The sequence below is a fragment of the Scomber scombrus genome, chromosome 18 (genome assembly GCF_963691925.1).
Source record: "Scomber scombrus chromosome 18, fScoSco1.1, whole genome shotgun sequence".
Classification (NCBI taxonomy): domain Eukaryota; kingdom Metazoa; phylum Chordata; class Actinopteri; order Scombriformes; family Scombridae; genus Scomber; species Scomber scombrus.
In genome coordinates this window covers 8,095,063-8,111,269 of record NC_084987.1, presented here as the reverse complement: position 1 = coordinate 8,111,269, position 16,207 = coordinate 8,095,063, and the positions used below count along the sequence as shown (strand labels likewise).

General features: G+C 41.9%; 2 protein-coding genes across 2 annotated transcripts; both read left to right on the top strand.

Annotated features, from left to right (window-relative positions):
- The first annotated feature begins 1,047 nt into the window (after nucleotides 1–1,047).
- Nucleotides 1,048–3,041, top strand: mreg (melanoregulin). The gene is made up of 5 exons (XM_062438510.1): nucleotides 1,048–1,142; nucleotides 1,333–1,495; nucleotides 1,644–1,734; nucleotides 1,817–1,980; nucleotides 2,829–3,041. The coding sequence occupies exons 1-5, from the start codon at nucleotides 1,048–1,050 to the stop codon at nucleotides 3,039–3,041; spliced, it is 726 nt and encodes a 241-aa protein (XP_062294494.1).
- Nucleotides 3,042–6,351: 3,310 nt separating this feature from the next.
- On the top strand, nucleotides 6,352–7,477 carry tcap (titin-cap (telethonin)). Its single transcript, XM_062439514.1, has 2 exons — nucleotides 6,352–6,615; nucleotides 6,919–7,477. Exons 1-2 carry the CDS (start codon nucleotides 6,464–6,466, stop codon nucleotides 7,307–7,309), a joined length of 543 nt encoding a protein of 180 aa, XP_062295498.1. The 5' UTR covers nucleotides 6,352–6,463; the 3' UTR covers nucleotides 7,310–7,477.
- Nucleotides 7,478–16,207: the final 8,730 nt, after the last annotated feature.

The following is a 16,207-nucleotide window of genomic DNA, read 5'->3' as shown; positions in this document are numbered from 1 at the left end:
GGGGGTGTTTATGTCATGAACTGCAATACCCTGTGACTTGAGCCTATGTCACATGCAGGAGAGTCTCATTATCGCTAAAAAGGCCAAAACTGAAGTCTGGTTTGTGGAGGTTGAGTCAACTTCCACCACATGGTCATTATTATTCCACTGCATCGCAATCTCTTGCTAAAAAAATGTGTCTGTTTCTAAAATAACCTCTTAAAATGGGATAAATCACAAACATTGAGACCTCTAGATTCTTAAGCAATCCACACAAAGGTAACAACATACAATGAATTTAAATAATCCTAAAATCAATAATACCATGGTAGATTGCATCCAGAATGTGTAATTGGACCTACAGTTAAAGAGGAGATGTGTTGTCCTCAGGGCAAAACACAATGCTAAGGACAAGAGATGGAGCAGCTCACATGATTGTGCTGTGACTGTCTTCTGAGGATATGGGTGTGTGAATCTGTGTGTTTTTGAATCGATGAGAGAGCGAGCGTTTCACTGCTCTCATTGTCTTCCATGTCTGGCTGATGAGAAGCAACAGTCCTTGGGCTGCCATCTGCCTGAGCTTCTCTACCCAGTCAGGCTCTGGCCAATGTCCTGGAGGACAGACCTCTACTGGATGTGGAGCTGTGGATCCTGGAAAATGGGAAGTTGAAAAATAGGTAGAGTTTTGGGATCAGTGACTTTTAGTTTTGTGACTTTTGTTTTTTTTTAACCTGTTGTTCTTGATGATTTTGAGCATTTTTATTAGTGCGTGTGAAACCAGATTTATTAGATTTCGTACTTGTGGATCCATACACGTTTTGTGCTTTTTCTTACTTTGCCGAATATTATTTCGAACTAGGTTGTGAATAAGGTCCCCTTTCTCAGAAGCCACTAAGGAGTCAGCATCTACAGTGACAACAAGGATTTGGGAGCTAAGCATAGCAGCTGAAGTCATACACATCAGGCCAGACTCAGCTGGAAAAACCCTTGCTTGAAGAACTGAGGAAGTTGTTCTTCCTGCTGGATTATCTGTGAACTCCTGCTAGCCTTTGACTCTGTTCTAAATAGATGGGTTCAGCTTTTAAGAAGTTCTGCATGCAGTTCTGCTGCTGCTGCTGCGCTGGTGACGAAGACGATGAGGATGAAAAGCAGCCTTTAGTACCGTAAGACCAGAAACAGTTCTTCACCACATAAGTATTTCTAATGTTCTTTTAATACACCTAGAGAATAACACAATCCACAGAGCATTTCTCTCATTTTGTGATGTGCTTTCTAATGTGTAAAGTCTAATAATTGTATGAATGTGTGATAACTGTGCCTCTGGGCGCTTGTGTGTGTTGTTCAACCAAACAGTCAGGACCCGTTGGAGTATTTCAATCGTGAAATCCAGAAGCGTCGCGATGAGGAGACCAACCTGTGGAGTGAGCCAGGAGACCCCAGCCACTCGGGGAGAGAAGACGACCGAGTGCTTCACACCCTGCTGCAGGCCAGGAATAAGACCCGCATGGGATCCACAGTAAATTTTCTTAAGACTTCATCAACCATAAAATGACTATGATGACTGATTCAAAGCAGATATAGATCAAATTATCCACCTACAAGAGAATACATCAGGGGAACCCCTCCTATGAGAAAAATTACACCCATGTCTTATTCTTGTCTAGGGCTATCGCCGTCTGAGTGTTGACATCGAGGCCATGAGAGACACACGCCGAGAAGTTAGGGAGAAATGGAAGACGATCCTGGAGAACCTAGGTGAGGCTGGGCGTATGGGATGTGAGACACAGTGTCGCTCGTGCATACAGACAAACCACAAATACTTTGCTTTGTCTCCTAGGTTTTATGGCAGAGGCAGACTCACTCCTGACAGTGTCTGCTGGTGGCTCACATGACCGCATGCGCAACGCCCCAGCAGCACGTGCCCTGCTTAACACGCTCCACACTGAGACCTCCGTCTTCTTCAGCAGAGAGCCACCACCTGAGAGATATCTGTTCATTCTGGTGAGAGCAGGGGCTTGTTGCTTGTCAGGGTTTAAAGTTATTTAAACTCTTCCAGTATGGTAGTCCTCACTGTGACCTGGAGCTTGGGGTTGAAAAACACCCTTGGGTGGTGTAAGATATATTTAACCTTAACCTAACCCAAAATAGGGTTGTTTTTACTCCATCTATGTGCTCCAGGCCACAACAAAGGGTACTTTCCTCAATCCTGCAGCAAGTCCTAACAGCTAAGGCTAACCACAGGGTGTACTGACCTGTGAAAAACACAGATAATGTGTCCCATTTCAAGGGCTGTCTCCATCAATGACAACATTTAACAGAGACTGAATATGTCTCAATTATATGAATAGGTTGACTAGGTTGTTTTACTCCGAATACTAACTAAAATAAGTCATTAATTTGCCTGAGTTTGGAGTTCACAAGTGGTGTTTCTTTTCTTTAATTATGAGGTAAAAGCATGAACTCATTATAAACTTATGATAAATCCTCTGTAGACATTTCATTTGAAGAGCCAGCCTACGAAAGGCCACACCTTTGCAGGCTGTTCTTCAAAGGGAGCATACATAAAATAGGGGGTAATGTCCTTAAAAGTATACCACTGTTTTCCTTTTCAACTTGATATGACTTACTCTATATTTAGAGTGGATGTGTATTGACAAAAGGTTGGGTGCGGGGTATAAAGACATCATTATGGCAGTGTCATTCTTTCTGCTCTTATGAATAAAACCTGTGTAAGATCACAACCAAGAGAAGACACTGACACACTCCCTCCCTGTGGTTCAGTAGCAAACGCTGCCCTCTTTAACATCCATATTCTGACAATAATCACACTTCCTTCTCCCTCTGCACAGGATCGCCTCATTTATCTAGATATAGCTGAAGATTTCTTGGCAAAGGCAAAGCGCTTCTATCCTCCAAAGGAGGATTCAGACGAGGACACGCCGGGCCTCGCCATAAACCTACCGCTGCTACTTGCCAGGGTAGAGCGCTTCAACGGGGCAGGGCATGTCGATGAGGAAAACGATAGCGAAAGAGATGATGGAAACTTGAGTGACAGATCCTAATATCAACTGGCTGCAATAATAACAGACACAAGGCAGGGGGCAGTAGTCATCAATCCTGGAGATGTGGATGACAGGATTACGTAGCTCTTACCTTCAAGTGTATGTTGGTTTCAACAGTTCTGTTGCTGTTTCTTGGAAGTTTTAAGCTGAACATTTTTTTTCCTTTTCTCCTCCAACTGCACAGCTTGTATCTTATACTGTTAACTCTGGTCAAAATCTTAAAAGGGCTTAGCAGATTTCCAGGTGAATGTTACAGAGATGTTGACTGTCTGTGTTCCTTTTTTTTCTTTTTTTTTGTCCATCTACCACAAAGTTTTATCAAGTTCTTAGCCTGTTCATTGTTCAGCTGTTGTGAACCTTCAGGGTAGTGATGTTCCTTTGAGCAGAGCCTCTTTATATTTTGTCCTATGATTATCAGCACTCATTTCATTCAGTCACATGATCGGTAACAACACTAAATAAATAGCCTGCTAATATAATTTCCGATCCACGAGAATGTGTGTGTTGTGTAATCAAAACTCTTGACTCCTAAAAATCTGCATTTGGCTTCAAAGATTTTGGAAAAAAAGCACATGGAAATATAATGCCACCTGTACTGTATGTTGAACTGAATTTGAATGTATGTGTGATTGAGGAGACTTATGGGACGTTGGTGAGGGTGAAAATATGAAAAACTAATGTGGCAGTTTGTGTATGTGTTCTGGTGTCTAGTTTATGATGAAATAAAGTTACAGCCTGAAGCCCGTGGCGGGTAAGATGTCACATGTTGGTATGATGCCTTCCCTGGAGCTGTTTCATATGAAGTAATCTGAGCCTTAAAAAAGTACACAAAGGACAAAGAATAAAAAGAGAATTTGCATGGCGATTTGCAGACTGAAATTTAAATAGAATATGCCGTGTGAAAATCAAGTGGGTATTGTTCAGTGATTTCCAAAGATAATGTGGCACGGGAGCAAACATTCCTTAAAGTGGAATAGGCTCTTCAGGCTGTTTCCATGGCCCTCACGTGGCCTGCCGCCTGTGCGCCCATGGTTTACACTGATCCGCATGTGCACCACAAATCTTGACCTGGCACAGCCTGTCCGGCATCTGACCATCCCGCTGGGACCAGAGAGGGTTTCAAGATGGATGGCAATGATGGTGTTTTGGTGATCAGCTGCTTGTTGTTGTTGTTGTCGTTATGTAAGCGAGACACTCTGGTGAGGGCACATGCTTGAACACGGCACCAGCCTACTGGCACACAGACACGCAAATACCTTGTAACACTTGATTTTGTGGTGCTGATCTTAAGTGCTAGTGAAGATTGTGTGCAAGTGTCCACAGCAGGAATATAGAAAGTTAACTTTCCCTCAGATTCTTCTCACTGCTAAGCAAGCACTCTGTCAGACTGACCTGTCTAGGAGGCTCCTCTCTGTCCTCGCAAATTCACTCGTCTGTCACAGAAAAGACAATCCCACTTACTCAAACTTGCACTCTCACAATATTTTCCTTTATTTACCGTCTCCTGACAGGCCTGGGCTATATCCTGCAATTGCCCTTCTCCTCCCTCGTTCCCTCCCTCCCTCCCTCCCACTCCCTGTCTCTTTCTCGGTGACAGCTCATTTAAATGTCACTTCCCAGCAGCTGTGGCGGTGTTCTTACGCAACACAAAGCTCTTCCCGGCCGGGCCTTGGAGGGACAAGAGGTGGCCACTGTGACGGGACTCGCCTCATCACTGTTCACCTTTACAGACCCTCTGCATCCCCTGGCCTCATTAGCATTGCGTGACTCACCCAAAACCAGCTAGGTTGAGGTGAAAACCATCAGATGTCCTCCTGCAGTTTTAGCCAAGTGCCTTTACAAACAATAACAATAACAACAAATTAAACGCATCACTCTGCATCACTCCTGCTCGGTGTCAAGTCTATTCTAAAAAGATATGATGTCAACGCTGAGGGATGTTGGATAGTGACTTACTAGGTTTCCCACATGGCATTTCACAGTTGCTATGGTGTCATAACAGAAGTTAACGTGTGACCTAAGGGATGCCTAAGGTGCTCTTCCTCACTTTTCTCTCTTTGACACCAAGCAATATTTTATACATGCAATGTCACCCTGCTGAGAAGCTGCAGAGAGGAAATTGAAATATTGCTGTACAGTATTTGACAGGCAGACGGAAAATAGCATTTAACTGTGGCGTTACATATACTGGAATTGTATAGCCTAGTCAGTGGAAAGGAATGGCAGCCATTTAGGCCGGAAGTGATGATAGTAACGCAGATTAAATGTCACAATTTGACACCGATTCAGCACCGTGACTACTACTGTCGTTAATACATGTGAAAAAATAGACACATTAAATGATTTATGAATTATGATTGATCAAGTGTCTTATCCTTGGGACCATCATGCCTTTATGCTGCATGTGTGTTATCTGATATTTGTTATCTGATGATATCAGGACCTGATGTGGTTGAATGAGTCAGAGACAGGGACCAGTAGTAACATCATACCGCCAGACAACTGTCACAAGTGTGTGAATGTGTGTATGTGTGTGTGTGTGTGTAACCTGAGTTGATTATGGCTTGCGTGGCGCTCTGTCACCAGGGTAATGAATCACTGGGGATGGAGCTCTACTCTGCTACTGTCAGGTAGAGCACTGTAATGGCATCTAATGAGGGGTTTTGATGTTATCAGAAGGCACAGCTGTTCCATCTGAACTGTATTATGAATAAAAAGTCAGCAGGATGTGACTCCATAAACTTCTCCAGCTTTTCACCTTTTATCCCCAAGTGACAGATGAGTTATATATTTAACCTACATGCCTGGAAATATGCCTTTGTGTACGAAAAACAGCTGCATCATTCATCCCACTCTTTCCACATTAGTGAGGTGTCACTTTTTGCTGCTTCATGTACATCAAGAACAAATCCTTATTAAGATTCCTCTCTGAAGATCAAACCTGTTGTGTGTGTGTGTGTCTGTCTTCATGTTTACATAACCTCTATACAGGTTGTCTCCATGATGCTTTTCCCCTCTTAAGACACTGCAATCAAAGCTGAAGTGGAAAGTGTTGGGCTGAGTGATTACAGAGGTGATTGGGCACACAATTTGAGAATCAGGGGGTTTTCAGCCCAATTACCCTTAACCCCTCCTCAGAGTGACTTCCAGCTCTTGGGGGAATGAGACATGGAGTTCTTGGTGTCGGATGTCAGTATACACTGATTGTAGAGTGACAGCATGGATCAGAAATAGCAACAGAACGTCTATAAAAGCCGTGGACGGACCCGAGCCCAGGCATACACAACACAAAGACAGAGAGAGAGAAGCCTGGAGCATCCCTGTTTACTACAGCATCACAGACCAAACCAGAAGATTGACGTACAAGACCAGACCCATTGTAAGCAATCCTTTTGAGACAGATAGATCTTCCAACAGCAAAGATGATCCCATTCTGTACCGTCGTGGAGAAGTGCAATGGTGAGGTGGTGGCAGCTAAACTGGCTTGCAGTGTTAAGGAGGAGAACAAGGCTCAGAGGGAGAGCTACAGCGCTGATTGGCACAGTGTTAATCTCAACACTCGATCTGAGGACAGGTGAGAGCTTACGCATCAACTAGATGATACCTTGCATGTCCCCTTATTGTTGCATGAGTCACCACTGACTGTGAAGAGAAAAAGTTTCTATTCTTAATCTGAAGTTAATTTTAAGTATTAATCACATTGTGGCATTGATTTAAAATATTCCATACCATCTGAGGATATGGCCTGAGATCTACAATTGTTGTTAGAACTATTCTTATATTACGAGGCAATTGCAGTCTAATTAAAAAGGTAAATCACAGTGACGACTGAGTGTTCCCAAAATTTCTAACTTCAATTTTCCTCTGATGCTTGCAGGCAGACAATGAACATGAAAGACGACTCTCGCAAGGAGACTCTGTCTCGACTCTGGAATGCTCGTTCTCTGGTACAGAACTGCCCATCCGGTGTCTTCAGAGTGGGCACTCTGGAAAGAGGGGTGAGGGAGCACCAGCTGCTGCCAAAGAGAAACACCCTCCCCTTACCTATCTTCGTCCCCGCAGAGCTGGGTGTCAGGCTCGGTCGTGGAGCCCCACACACCGAGGAGGACCTGCGGCCTTTCCCCACCCCAGACGGAGCCTGTCCAAGCAAGAGGACAGTCGACGACATCACAAGAGACCTGCCCCCAGTCAAGCCGACCCTCATGGAGTTCTCCAAAGCACCCAAAGCTCTGGGTCGCTCCATGTCCCAGGAGGCCCAGAGAGGGTGAAAAACGAAAGGACAAAGAGAGAAAGAGGGGATGTTAGGGAGAAGAATAACAGATGGGAGAGGATAGTCGTGTCAGAAAAGAGCTTGACAAGATGTATATGCATTTATCCCTAGTGACATTTATCATAAAACCTACCTACTGTAGATCTTTAGCACTATCTGTGGTGAGCACAGCACCATTTAAATGTCATGCTTTGTCATTGTTGGTGTTTAGTGGTGGTAGTTGGTTATGTGAGGGCATTGGGAGAGGTAGGGAAATGTGTTCTCAGCCATGCTACGGGCTAATGTGTGCCTGTGCTGGCCGGCTGGCCTTACCAAATCTGCTGATCTCTCAGTCAGACGACTGCGACCCAACTACTGCATGCAATGGTGCATCATAACCATACAGCATGCAAGCACCTTTGCCTTTATTTTGTAAATGAAAGTGTTCTTGAGGTTATCAGATTCATGGATTGTGTAACAGGCGGTGAAGGCATGCAATGACGCAGCAAGTGACAAGTGGAAAATTACATGCACAAGGAAGAGGCAGGTAGGAAACAGTAAAGAGGGATGGACAGAGGGAGGGAGAGTCAGAAGGGAAGAGGAGGGGGTGAGGGGGTCCGGGAACATGTTTTGGTCCACCTCCAGCCTTCCACAAGCCCTTGACAGCCTCTGATCTCTGTGAAGAGTACAGAATGCTCTGGCGTGATCAGACACTGCAGCTGTATATATGTGTGTGAGTGTGTCCTTGTGTATGTGTGCGCGTGTGTGCCGGCTGACAACTCTAATCAAGCAGACTTAGGAAATCTAATAACTTGTTCTTTACTGTGTATTAACTGAACTGCCACCTTAGATGACTGGCAGCTCATATATTTGATAGAAGAACTGATACTGCATTAGTGTTGGTAATGAACTCGAAATGTGTGCAATGATGCTGAAATGTTTTCCTAGATATTTATTATTTTTACTAATAAAAGCTGAGTCACTCTCTCCGCTCCTCTCTCGCTGTGTTTTTCTCCCAACGACGCAACATGAACATCATCTTACATTTCATGGTGTGGTGCAGTAAGAGTTTAGTTAATCAAATTAAAGTAACATAATGATAGATTATGAACAAGTAATCAATTTTAACCTGATTTACAAGAACTATGACCCACAGAAACAGCTGGGCCACGCTGAAAGGACAGTGTAATAACTCTCATAACTATATCACATAATCACTGAATAAGGCTGTGGGATAGATTGGATTAAACTTTATTGATTCCTGAGGATTATTGGCTGTGGAAAGAAAAGAATAGGATAAACAACAAGGAGAAAAAAACAGCAAACATTAGTTAAAACCCAAACAGGGCTGTGATATGACATGATATGATATATGATAATTAATGTAAAAGATAATATATAAATAACAGGATCTTTGAGTCGAACATACTGAGGACATTAGTGAAAGGAACATAACGATATACCTTGATAAGAAAAAGCTGCCAAATGGGCTGAAATGAATAGCTGAGTATCTGTCCCCCATAATTTGGATATACACGTACAGCAACAGTGTCCTCCACCCTCCACCCTCCACCCTCCGAACAATCCCCACTTCCCCACTTTACATCCCCTCATTTATCTTTCATGTTCTACCTCCTGTGTTTGTGCTCGTTCTCAACACAGTACGCACTGTTCCCCTGTTATTGTGCGGAGCTGTAATGGATGCACTGCGCCCCCTCCTTTTAGTCATTCACTCTCTAAATCCACAATTTACTTCATTTAACTTATTAATTTTTTTTACTTCCGCCACCAGCCAGCATTCTCTAATGAAGTCTTATTCCCCCTCTGAATATATTTGTGTCTTTTAACCCCTTCTGACTTACTGTTCCTCTCTCGTCACTCTCACTTGTCTCCCTGTGATAGGCGGCATGTGTTGGTTTGATATTAATAGCTGGGTAAACATTGGCATTGCCCTGGAGACAGTGGAGAGACAGCCGTATTGGCACGTTCCTCCCATTTGAGCTCTTAATCCTAGTGTTTTATCAGAGATTTGGGCGTGCTGCCTTCACTCCCTATCTTTAAAATTACCCTCCCACACAGCCACTGAAATGCCACGCTTCCCACCCTGCACTGCTGCGCTACAATCCACTTCTCAAACTCCAAATGAACCCTCAAAACCCTGAAACTATTTCCAGTGGGCGCCGAAGAATGTGGGGAATTGAGATGGCGTGTGTTGTCACAGGCAAATCCAGTAAATCGACATTGAAATTCGTTCCTATATGCCTCAGCTGTCGCAGTATGTTGCAGCTGTATTATCCCATTTGGCGAATTAAAGCTGCTGCTGCTGCAAGCAAGTTAATGTAAAGCTAAAGAACTGGGTCACACTGTGCTGTACATTACCTGAACACTTGTCCCTCATACCTGGAGTTTGAGCCAGTGTGGAAAAACAATAAAATGTATCTCACCTGTTGCACTTACCCAAACACATCTAAAGTATTCAGTTTGATTTGTATATTTTAATACTCTGGAGTTTTTACGCACCATTTTGACACATTATTTGTCATCACCTGTGGGGGTTGATAGGTGTGTCTCCTGTTATCCTTTAAGTACTCATCAGAGTGTATTTAAAGACAAGGTCACACCATGTTACATAGCAGTAGATCCTTGTGCTGTGTTACCCACAATGGTACAATATGTTATGACCCACATCAGCGCCTCAGCATACTGTGAATGCTTGTCAATAGAGAAATACTTGCTTGTGGCCTACATTCATTTGCACAGCAGAGGTCCTCCTACTTAAACATCTGTTGCTGCTCCCAACTGGATAACTTTGGTAATGCAGTGTTGAAATGACAAAACAGAGATTTATTGTGATGAGTAAGAAAATGTGTCGAATAATGATAATGATTGTTTTTTTTTGAAGAAACCTATTTGATCCACTCCTTTCTTCTCTGCTTCTGCTATCCACCCCCCGGCAGCTCTGTTGTACTCTACACACAAAAAAAGAAGATAAAACGTTTTACAGATCTAAAACATCTGATGAACTCTTTTCTTCAGATATTCACGATCAACAGCACCGTAACCACTAACAGCATCCCCAATGAGTGCCCTTCTAATCCCAATTACACTGCGACGCTCTCTGTAGTCACCTTTTACTCTATCACCTCATTTCAGAGGCCCTTGTGACATCACAGGAGCAGGCCACGTTAATTGGCTGTTGTCTGGGTGTTGCTGTGCTTCGCTTTGTACCTGCTGCAGGGGCAACGGAGGCTCACACAGACCCGGTGGTGGCACTTGGCGGGAGAGGAGGAGGGACAGCAGGCCTGATCATACATCATACACCCAAAAACAGTCATGCATTAGTGTATTTTTTATCTTTCTGATATGAAGAAACATAATCAAATGATGAAAAGAGCTTTGATATAGGCTTACATGTATACACACAATCTACAGATGTGTGGTCATGACCGTATTGTGAATGCATGCTATACTTTACATGAGCTGCAACCGCTACGTTATTAATGGAAAGGATAATATCATTCTTTCTAAAAATCCATCTTCTCAGCAAATTCTTGTGAAAATGAAGCGGTTGCTGATCACAGGTTCATCAAATTGTTAAATTAGTGACTCTGGATGCTTGAGTGATGTAAAATGTAGATAGAAAATAGATTTTTGCACTCTATTATTATGAAAAACTCATATAAAAAAAATAACATCACACACATCCTCATTTAAAGTACGGCCCTGCCACACATGCAGCTGTTATCAAAGCACGAGTTGAAGCTGTGCTAGGTGTGATTTTCATGGGAGAATACACTGCCTGACACAGTAGGGATCCTGCACAGAAAATGTCCCTTCTCTTTTAATCAGCATCTCATAGATTTGCTCCGTCCGTCTAAATTAGATTTTTGCGCCTGTTATAAAAACTTCTCAGTCTGCCGGCAGGTGATGATTTGATACAAACTGCCTCCTGAAGGAAAATAAATCTGATTACTTTTCAGGATTATTCTTGCTCTTTTACAATGAGAGATTTGACTTTTGACTATATCTGACAGTTGATTGTCTGCACCAGCAGTAATGAGGTGCCATATGAAATTTAATGGACAAGCAGGGGCTATGATCCCCTGTCTCCAAGTGGAGGAGCAGAGGTGGGTTTGTTGGGTTCTCGGTAGACCTGTGTGGCCAGAGGCAGGAGACATGAAGGGTAGGAAAAGTACGGGGCAGGCTGGTAACAGTGGTGGCATTTCTCCGGGTCAGCCTCATTTTCTTGAATCATAACCAAATGTCTGGGCGCCTGACAAAGTGAAGGAGAAAAACAACCCGGCTTCATTAGTAAGGGCAAGGCTAAGATCATTACTGAGTTATTACTGTTTGTGAAAGTTTTGATTTAGTAACCATAATCTCACTGTAAGAAATGAAAATAAAAAAGACTATATTTTTAAATAAAACAATATGGTAAATGTCTAGCGAGATTAAAGTTATTTCTCCTGATAGGTAGTCTTTTTCTTCATTAATGTGCAACAATTAGATTAAACTATCAGCCCTGAACTCAGTGAGCTGGAAGTGAATTTTGGATGCATGGAGTGGAAGAACGTGATTCTGGTTTGAAGCTTAGAAGAATAAAATTCACCTTTTTTCTTCAGTATATAAAGATAAATGGCAATCAGAATCAAGATCAAACTCATTTTCATTATGATAACATTCATTTTCGGTGTCATTTTTCATTCCAAACTCATTTTAATCAAATTTGAATCGATTCATAAACTTAACCGATGCTGACTATCTCTGAACCCGGCTGAGAGCCAGAGTATCCGAAAGACCTGAGGGTTGGCATGGTCATGTTGTTCATGATGATCGGGTGCATCTGGGCGTTCTGGACCATCATCAGCTCCACAAGCTCTCCATACTGAGAACATTACACACACACGCACACACACACACACACACACACACACACACACACACACACACACACACACACACACACACACACACACACACACACACACACACACACACACACACACACACACACACACACACACACTCACACTCTTATTCATCCACTATCTGAGGATTGTCTTATCTATTTCATCAACCTGCTATTCTGTCCTCCTCCCTCTGGGTGACTCTGTGATTAACCCACTTTGTGTCAAACCGAGGTGGTGTATGTGAGGTGCCAAGCTCAATTTTCTTACTCCCTTGTCACTCAATATTTGTTTGGCAATGACTCACCCCACTAAATTATTTAATTCCTCCCCAGCAATATAAATACGTTTTCTTGACTAAGGTTTCAGGCAGAACATTTGGGAAAGTCTATTCAAGTTCTTATAAATCCACCATACCAGAATGATCATTTCTGTATACATGGCTGACCATACAGAAGCTTCAAATAATATGTCACCCTGGTGATGAATAATTAAATGTTTTCTGAGCAAAAGGAACGATGTCATCTGGTATTTGTTAACACAGTGATGCAACATTTAGCAACTTGAAAAACTTTCTCTGCCTTGAAGGAATCAATTTTATAAATAATATAGCGATGAGCTAATGTGAGTCTTTAAAGTATCTGTGCAGCTGAGGACATGTGAATCACTGAAACATGTGAAGGCTGGTTAGACTGGATTACAACCTGGAACATGGGCACATCTGTATGGTAATTCAGACAGATTTCCGAAGAAATAACATCCAGTTATTTTCTCTTGTCTTTCACCTGCTTCACAGAAATATAACTGATTGTGCCGTTGATATTCAGCACATGCTCAGAGTGACAGATCCATATTAATAGCCTAGAATTTTAATTCAACAAATGAAAGTAAATGAAATAAACAAATTCACACACCTGCCAGTGCGGCGGTAACACTGGCAGCAAAAATCGTGTTAAAAGCTACAATAGGCTCAATTATACTGGCTATCAGTCTGAATCTATCAGGGTGCAGCAGAGACTCTGCAGATCTGAATGCAATGTCTCCTCCAGCAGCACCGTAATGCACCTGGATTTTTTTAACCATCCACTTATTCTACTATTCTGAGTAGACAAGATTTAAGTTTGAGATATATGCAGTCCAATGGAAAACCATCAAATTACTTCATTTTTATGTGCCATTTTTCAAACCTTGTGCCACGTTCAGTTTACGATACATGCTAAACCACCAGCTTGGCTTTTAATTAACTGAGTTTGAGTCAGAGCAAAATTGTTTATGAACTGAGCTAAACTCTAAGTGATGATGTAATTGGACTTTGGTAACCATATGTCCCAAAATATATATCCACTTTGGGGACTGTGTACTTGTTTATTAGATGTTTGCCACAACTAAAAGCAACTGGGAAACCATTTTAACCTTTGAGTCTCTAAACTAAAGGCTACTGGATTACATGAATTCACAACACTCTAACTCATGCACACACTGTTATTGCTCTCTGTTCACAGTCTGACTCAGTGTCCCCAGCTGCCATCTCTGGTTCTCCAGAGGCCCTCAGTCTTGTTTTGCTTGTTTGTTATACTGGACTCAGTGGGAGAAGACCCTTGTACAGAACACTGAAGTTTGCATTCACACTAGTGGTGAAATGTGATTAGGAGTTTAATATTTGTTTTTGTAGATTTGAGTAATGTGCATTTACAGATTTTGTGTGCTACATTTAAACTGCATCATTATTTAATTGTGAATAAGAGTTTGCAGGTGATATTGTACCTGTGTATTTAGGTAACATTCATGTTTATTCTTAGTCAGGTTTAGGTATGTTGGTTAATTATGAAGAGGACTGAGTGTTTTCTGGGTTTTTTCTTCCTCCGTAGCAGTCCTGTTCATTGTTAAGTGTCATTAGTCTTGTTTATGGTTTGCCACACCCACATTGTCCTCATTGTTCACTAATCCTTATATTCCCTTCCTTTTCCGGTGACTGCCCCACTCCAGCTTTGTCTTGTTCGTTGATTACCTCCTTGTGTATTTATATCTGCCTGTTCTGTTTCGGTCAATGTATCCCAGTGTTTGCAGTTGATATGTTACGTTATGCTTCTTGTGTTTCAAGCCAGCTAGTTCTATTGCTTTCATCTGGTAAGACATTTTTTCTTTAGTTTCTATTCCTTGCCTGTTGCTTCTGCATTTGGACCCATCTTTCCTTCATAACTATGACAATCACATTTCATACAATTGTCCAAGATGAAGAGTAGACCATAAATAAAATATCTGAGTCCTTTCAGAGAAGCTGGTAATGTGACAGACAGGCAAGAACAGCTCTGAGTGTGAAATCCTGAGATTCAGTTTGTGTGTGGTGACAGCCTGCCATACCCTTTTTGACATGACCACCAGGTCTAATGGAAGGCGTGGAGCCGGGAGGCATCATGGGTGCTGGGAGCTGCTGCAGGATAATGGTGGGCTGCAGAGGAGCCTGGAGAGGGGAGATGGGACTGTAATGAGGCTCTCTGCCTAGAGGCACAGTGGCTGAGAATAAAATGGAGTATCTACATACACAGGCGGTGAAGCTCCACTCCACAGAAGGAGGAAAAATCGGAGGATTATCTTCCCAAACCCAAACAATATTAAAAACATCACTCCTTCTGATACTAGAAATCATTGAATTATGACGCAAGACTCAGGATCAGTGATGGGTTTTGCGTTTGAGCTACACAAAGAGCAATCTGTTCATTGTCGGGAAGATAAAGAGCTTTAGCTGACACTCTAATAACCTGCCAAAGAAGAGGCTGAATTAACGAACACTTACTGGAAGTATCTGAAAAGCGTGTGGATCATACGGCTGAAAGTGTGGATAAATATCTTCTGTCCACGCCATATGTGAGAGCTTCAGCTGATATTATTTACAAGATACTCAGTATGTATTTCTAACCTGTTTGCTGAAGTGCAGAGGCACACAGTAACAGGTTGCCAAGATGCCAAAACACAAGAAACAGTCTGCACACACACACACACAACACATACACACATACATTGTACACACACACTCACCCTCCGTCTGTGATCACTACATTGACCTACAGTATGCGTGCAGGCTGGTGTAATTAGTAAATTCACTTTAAACGCCAACAGCAGAGCAGCTGGTAACTCAAAAAACTAAAACTATAATACATTGCCCATAAAAAGAATCCACCCACGTTTAGACTTCTCTATATTAAATCCAGTGTAATAAGATTTTTATGATAGTGAGCAAATGAAAATCTTAAATGTCAAAGTAAAAAAAACATCCCTACAATTCCATTTAAATGAAAAACTGCAGGAGGTACATCTTCTGGATATTAATAGCTTGAAATGAGACTTAATTTGCTCAAATGTATTACTAATAAGCTCTTCGTCTTTATTGTGCTAATGAGATGTTTATCCATTAACATGTAATAAGATCTATCACACCGCTTTCTCTTAACATGCTGGAAAAAAGGTTATAAATACATCTTATATTTAAAGATAGAGAGATTGTAGTATTGTGTAGCATTGTTTAAGGATGATACTGCATCATATTAGAGTTTTTTATGTTGAATTTGATTAACAAGCCTTAAACTTTAGGCACATTTTTTTAATGACAGTCCCAATTAATTACTAGTACTATAAAATATACATTTTGACTATTTAATGACATTAACAGTGGACTATTCTGGCAGTAAGTAAAAAAATGTGGACTGGAAGTATTAGTGTAGATCAACACACACATGAATACATACACATAAGCATATATGTACACATTTGTAATTTGTCCAGCACTGACATGTAGCGTGCTGCTGGGAAACAGGACAGAACATGTATATAGTGCTTTTTATTTTGTATAAACTTTTAAATCAAATAATATGCAGGAAAGTATCTGATCACAGACAGAGTCGGTGCTTACATTTGGCCAGGTGGCTCAGGAATATGATCAATTATTGATAAGCTGCTCAATGGCTACAGTATTACAAGATGCGATAACATGGACCGCATCCTTATTTAACAAC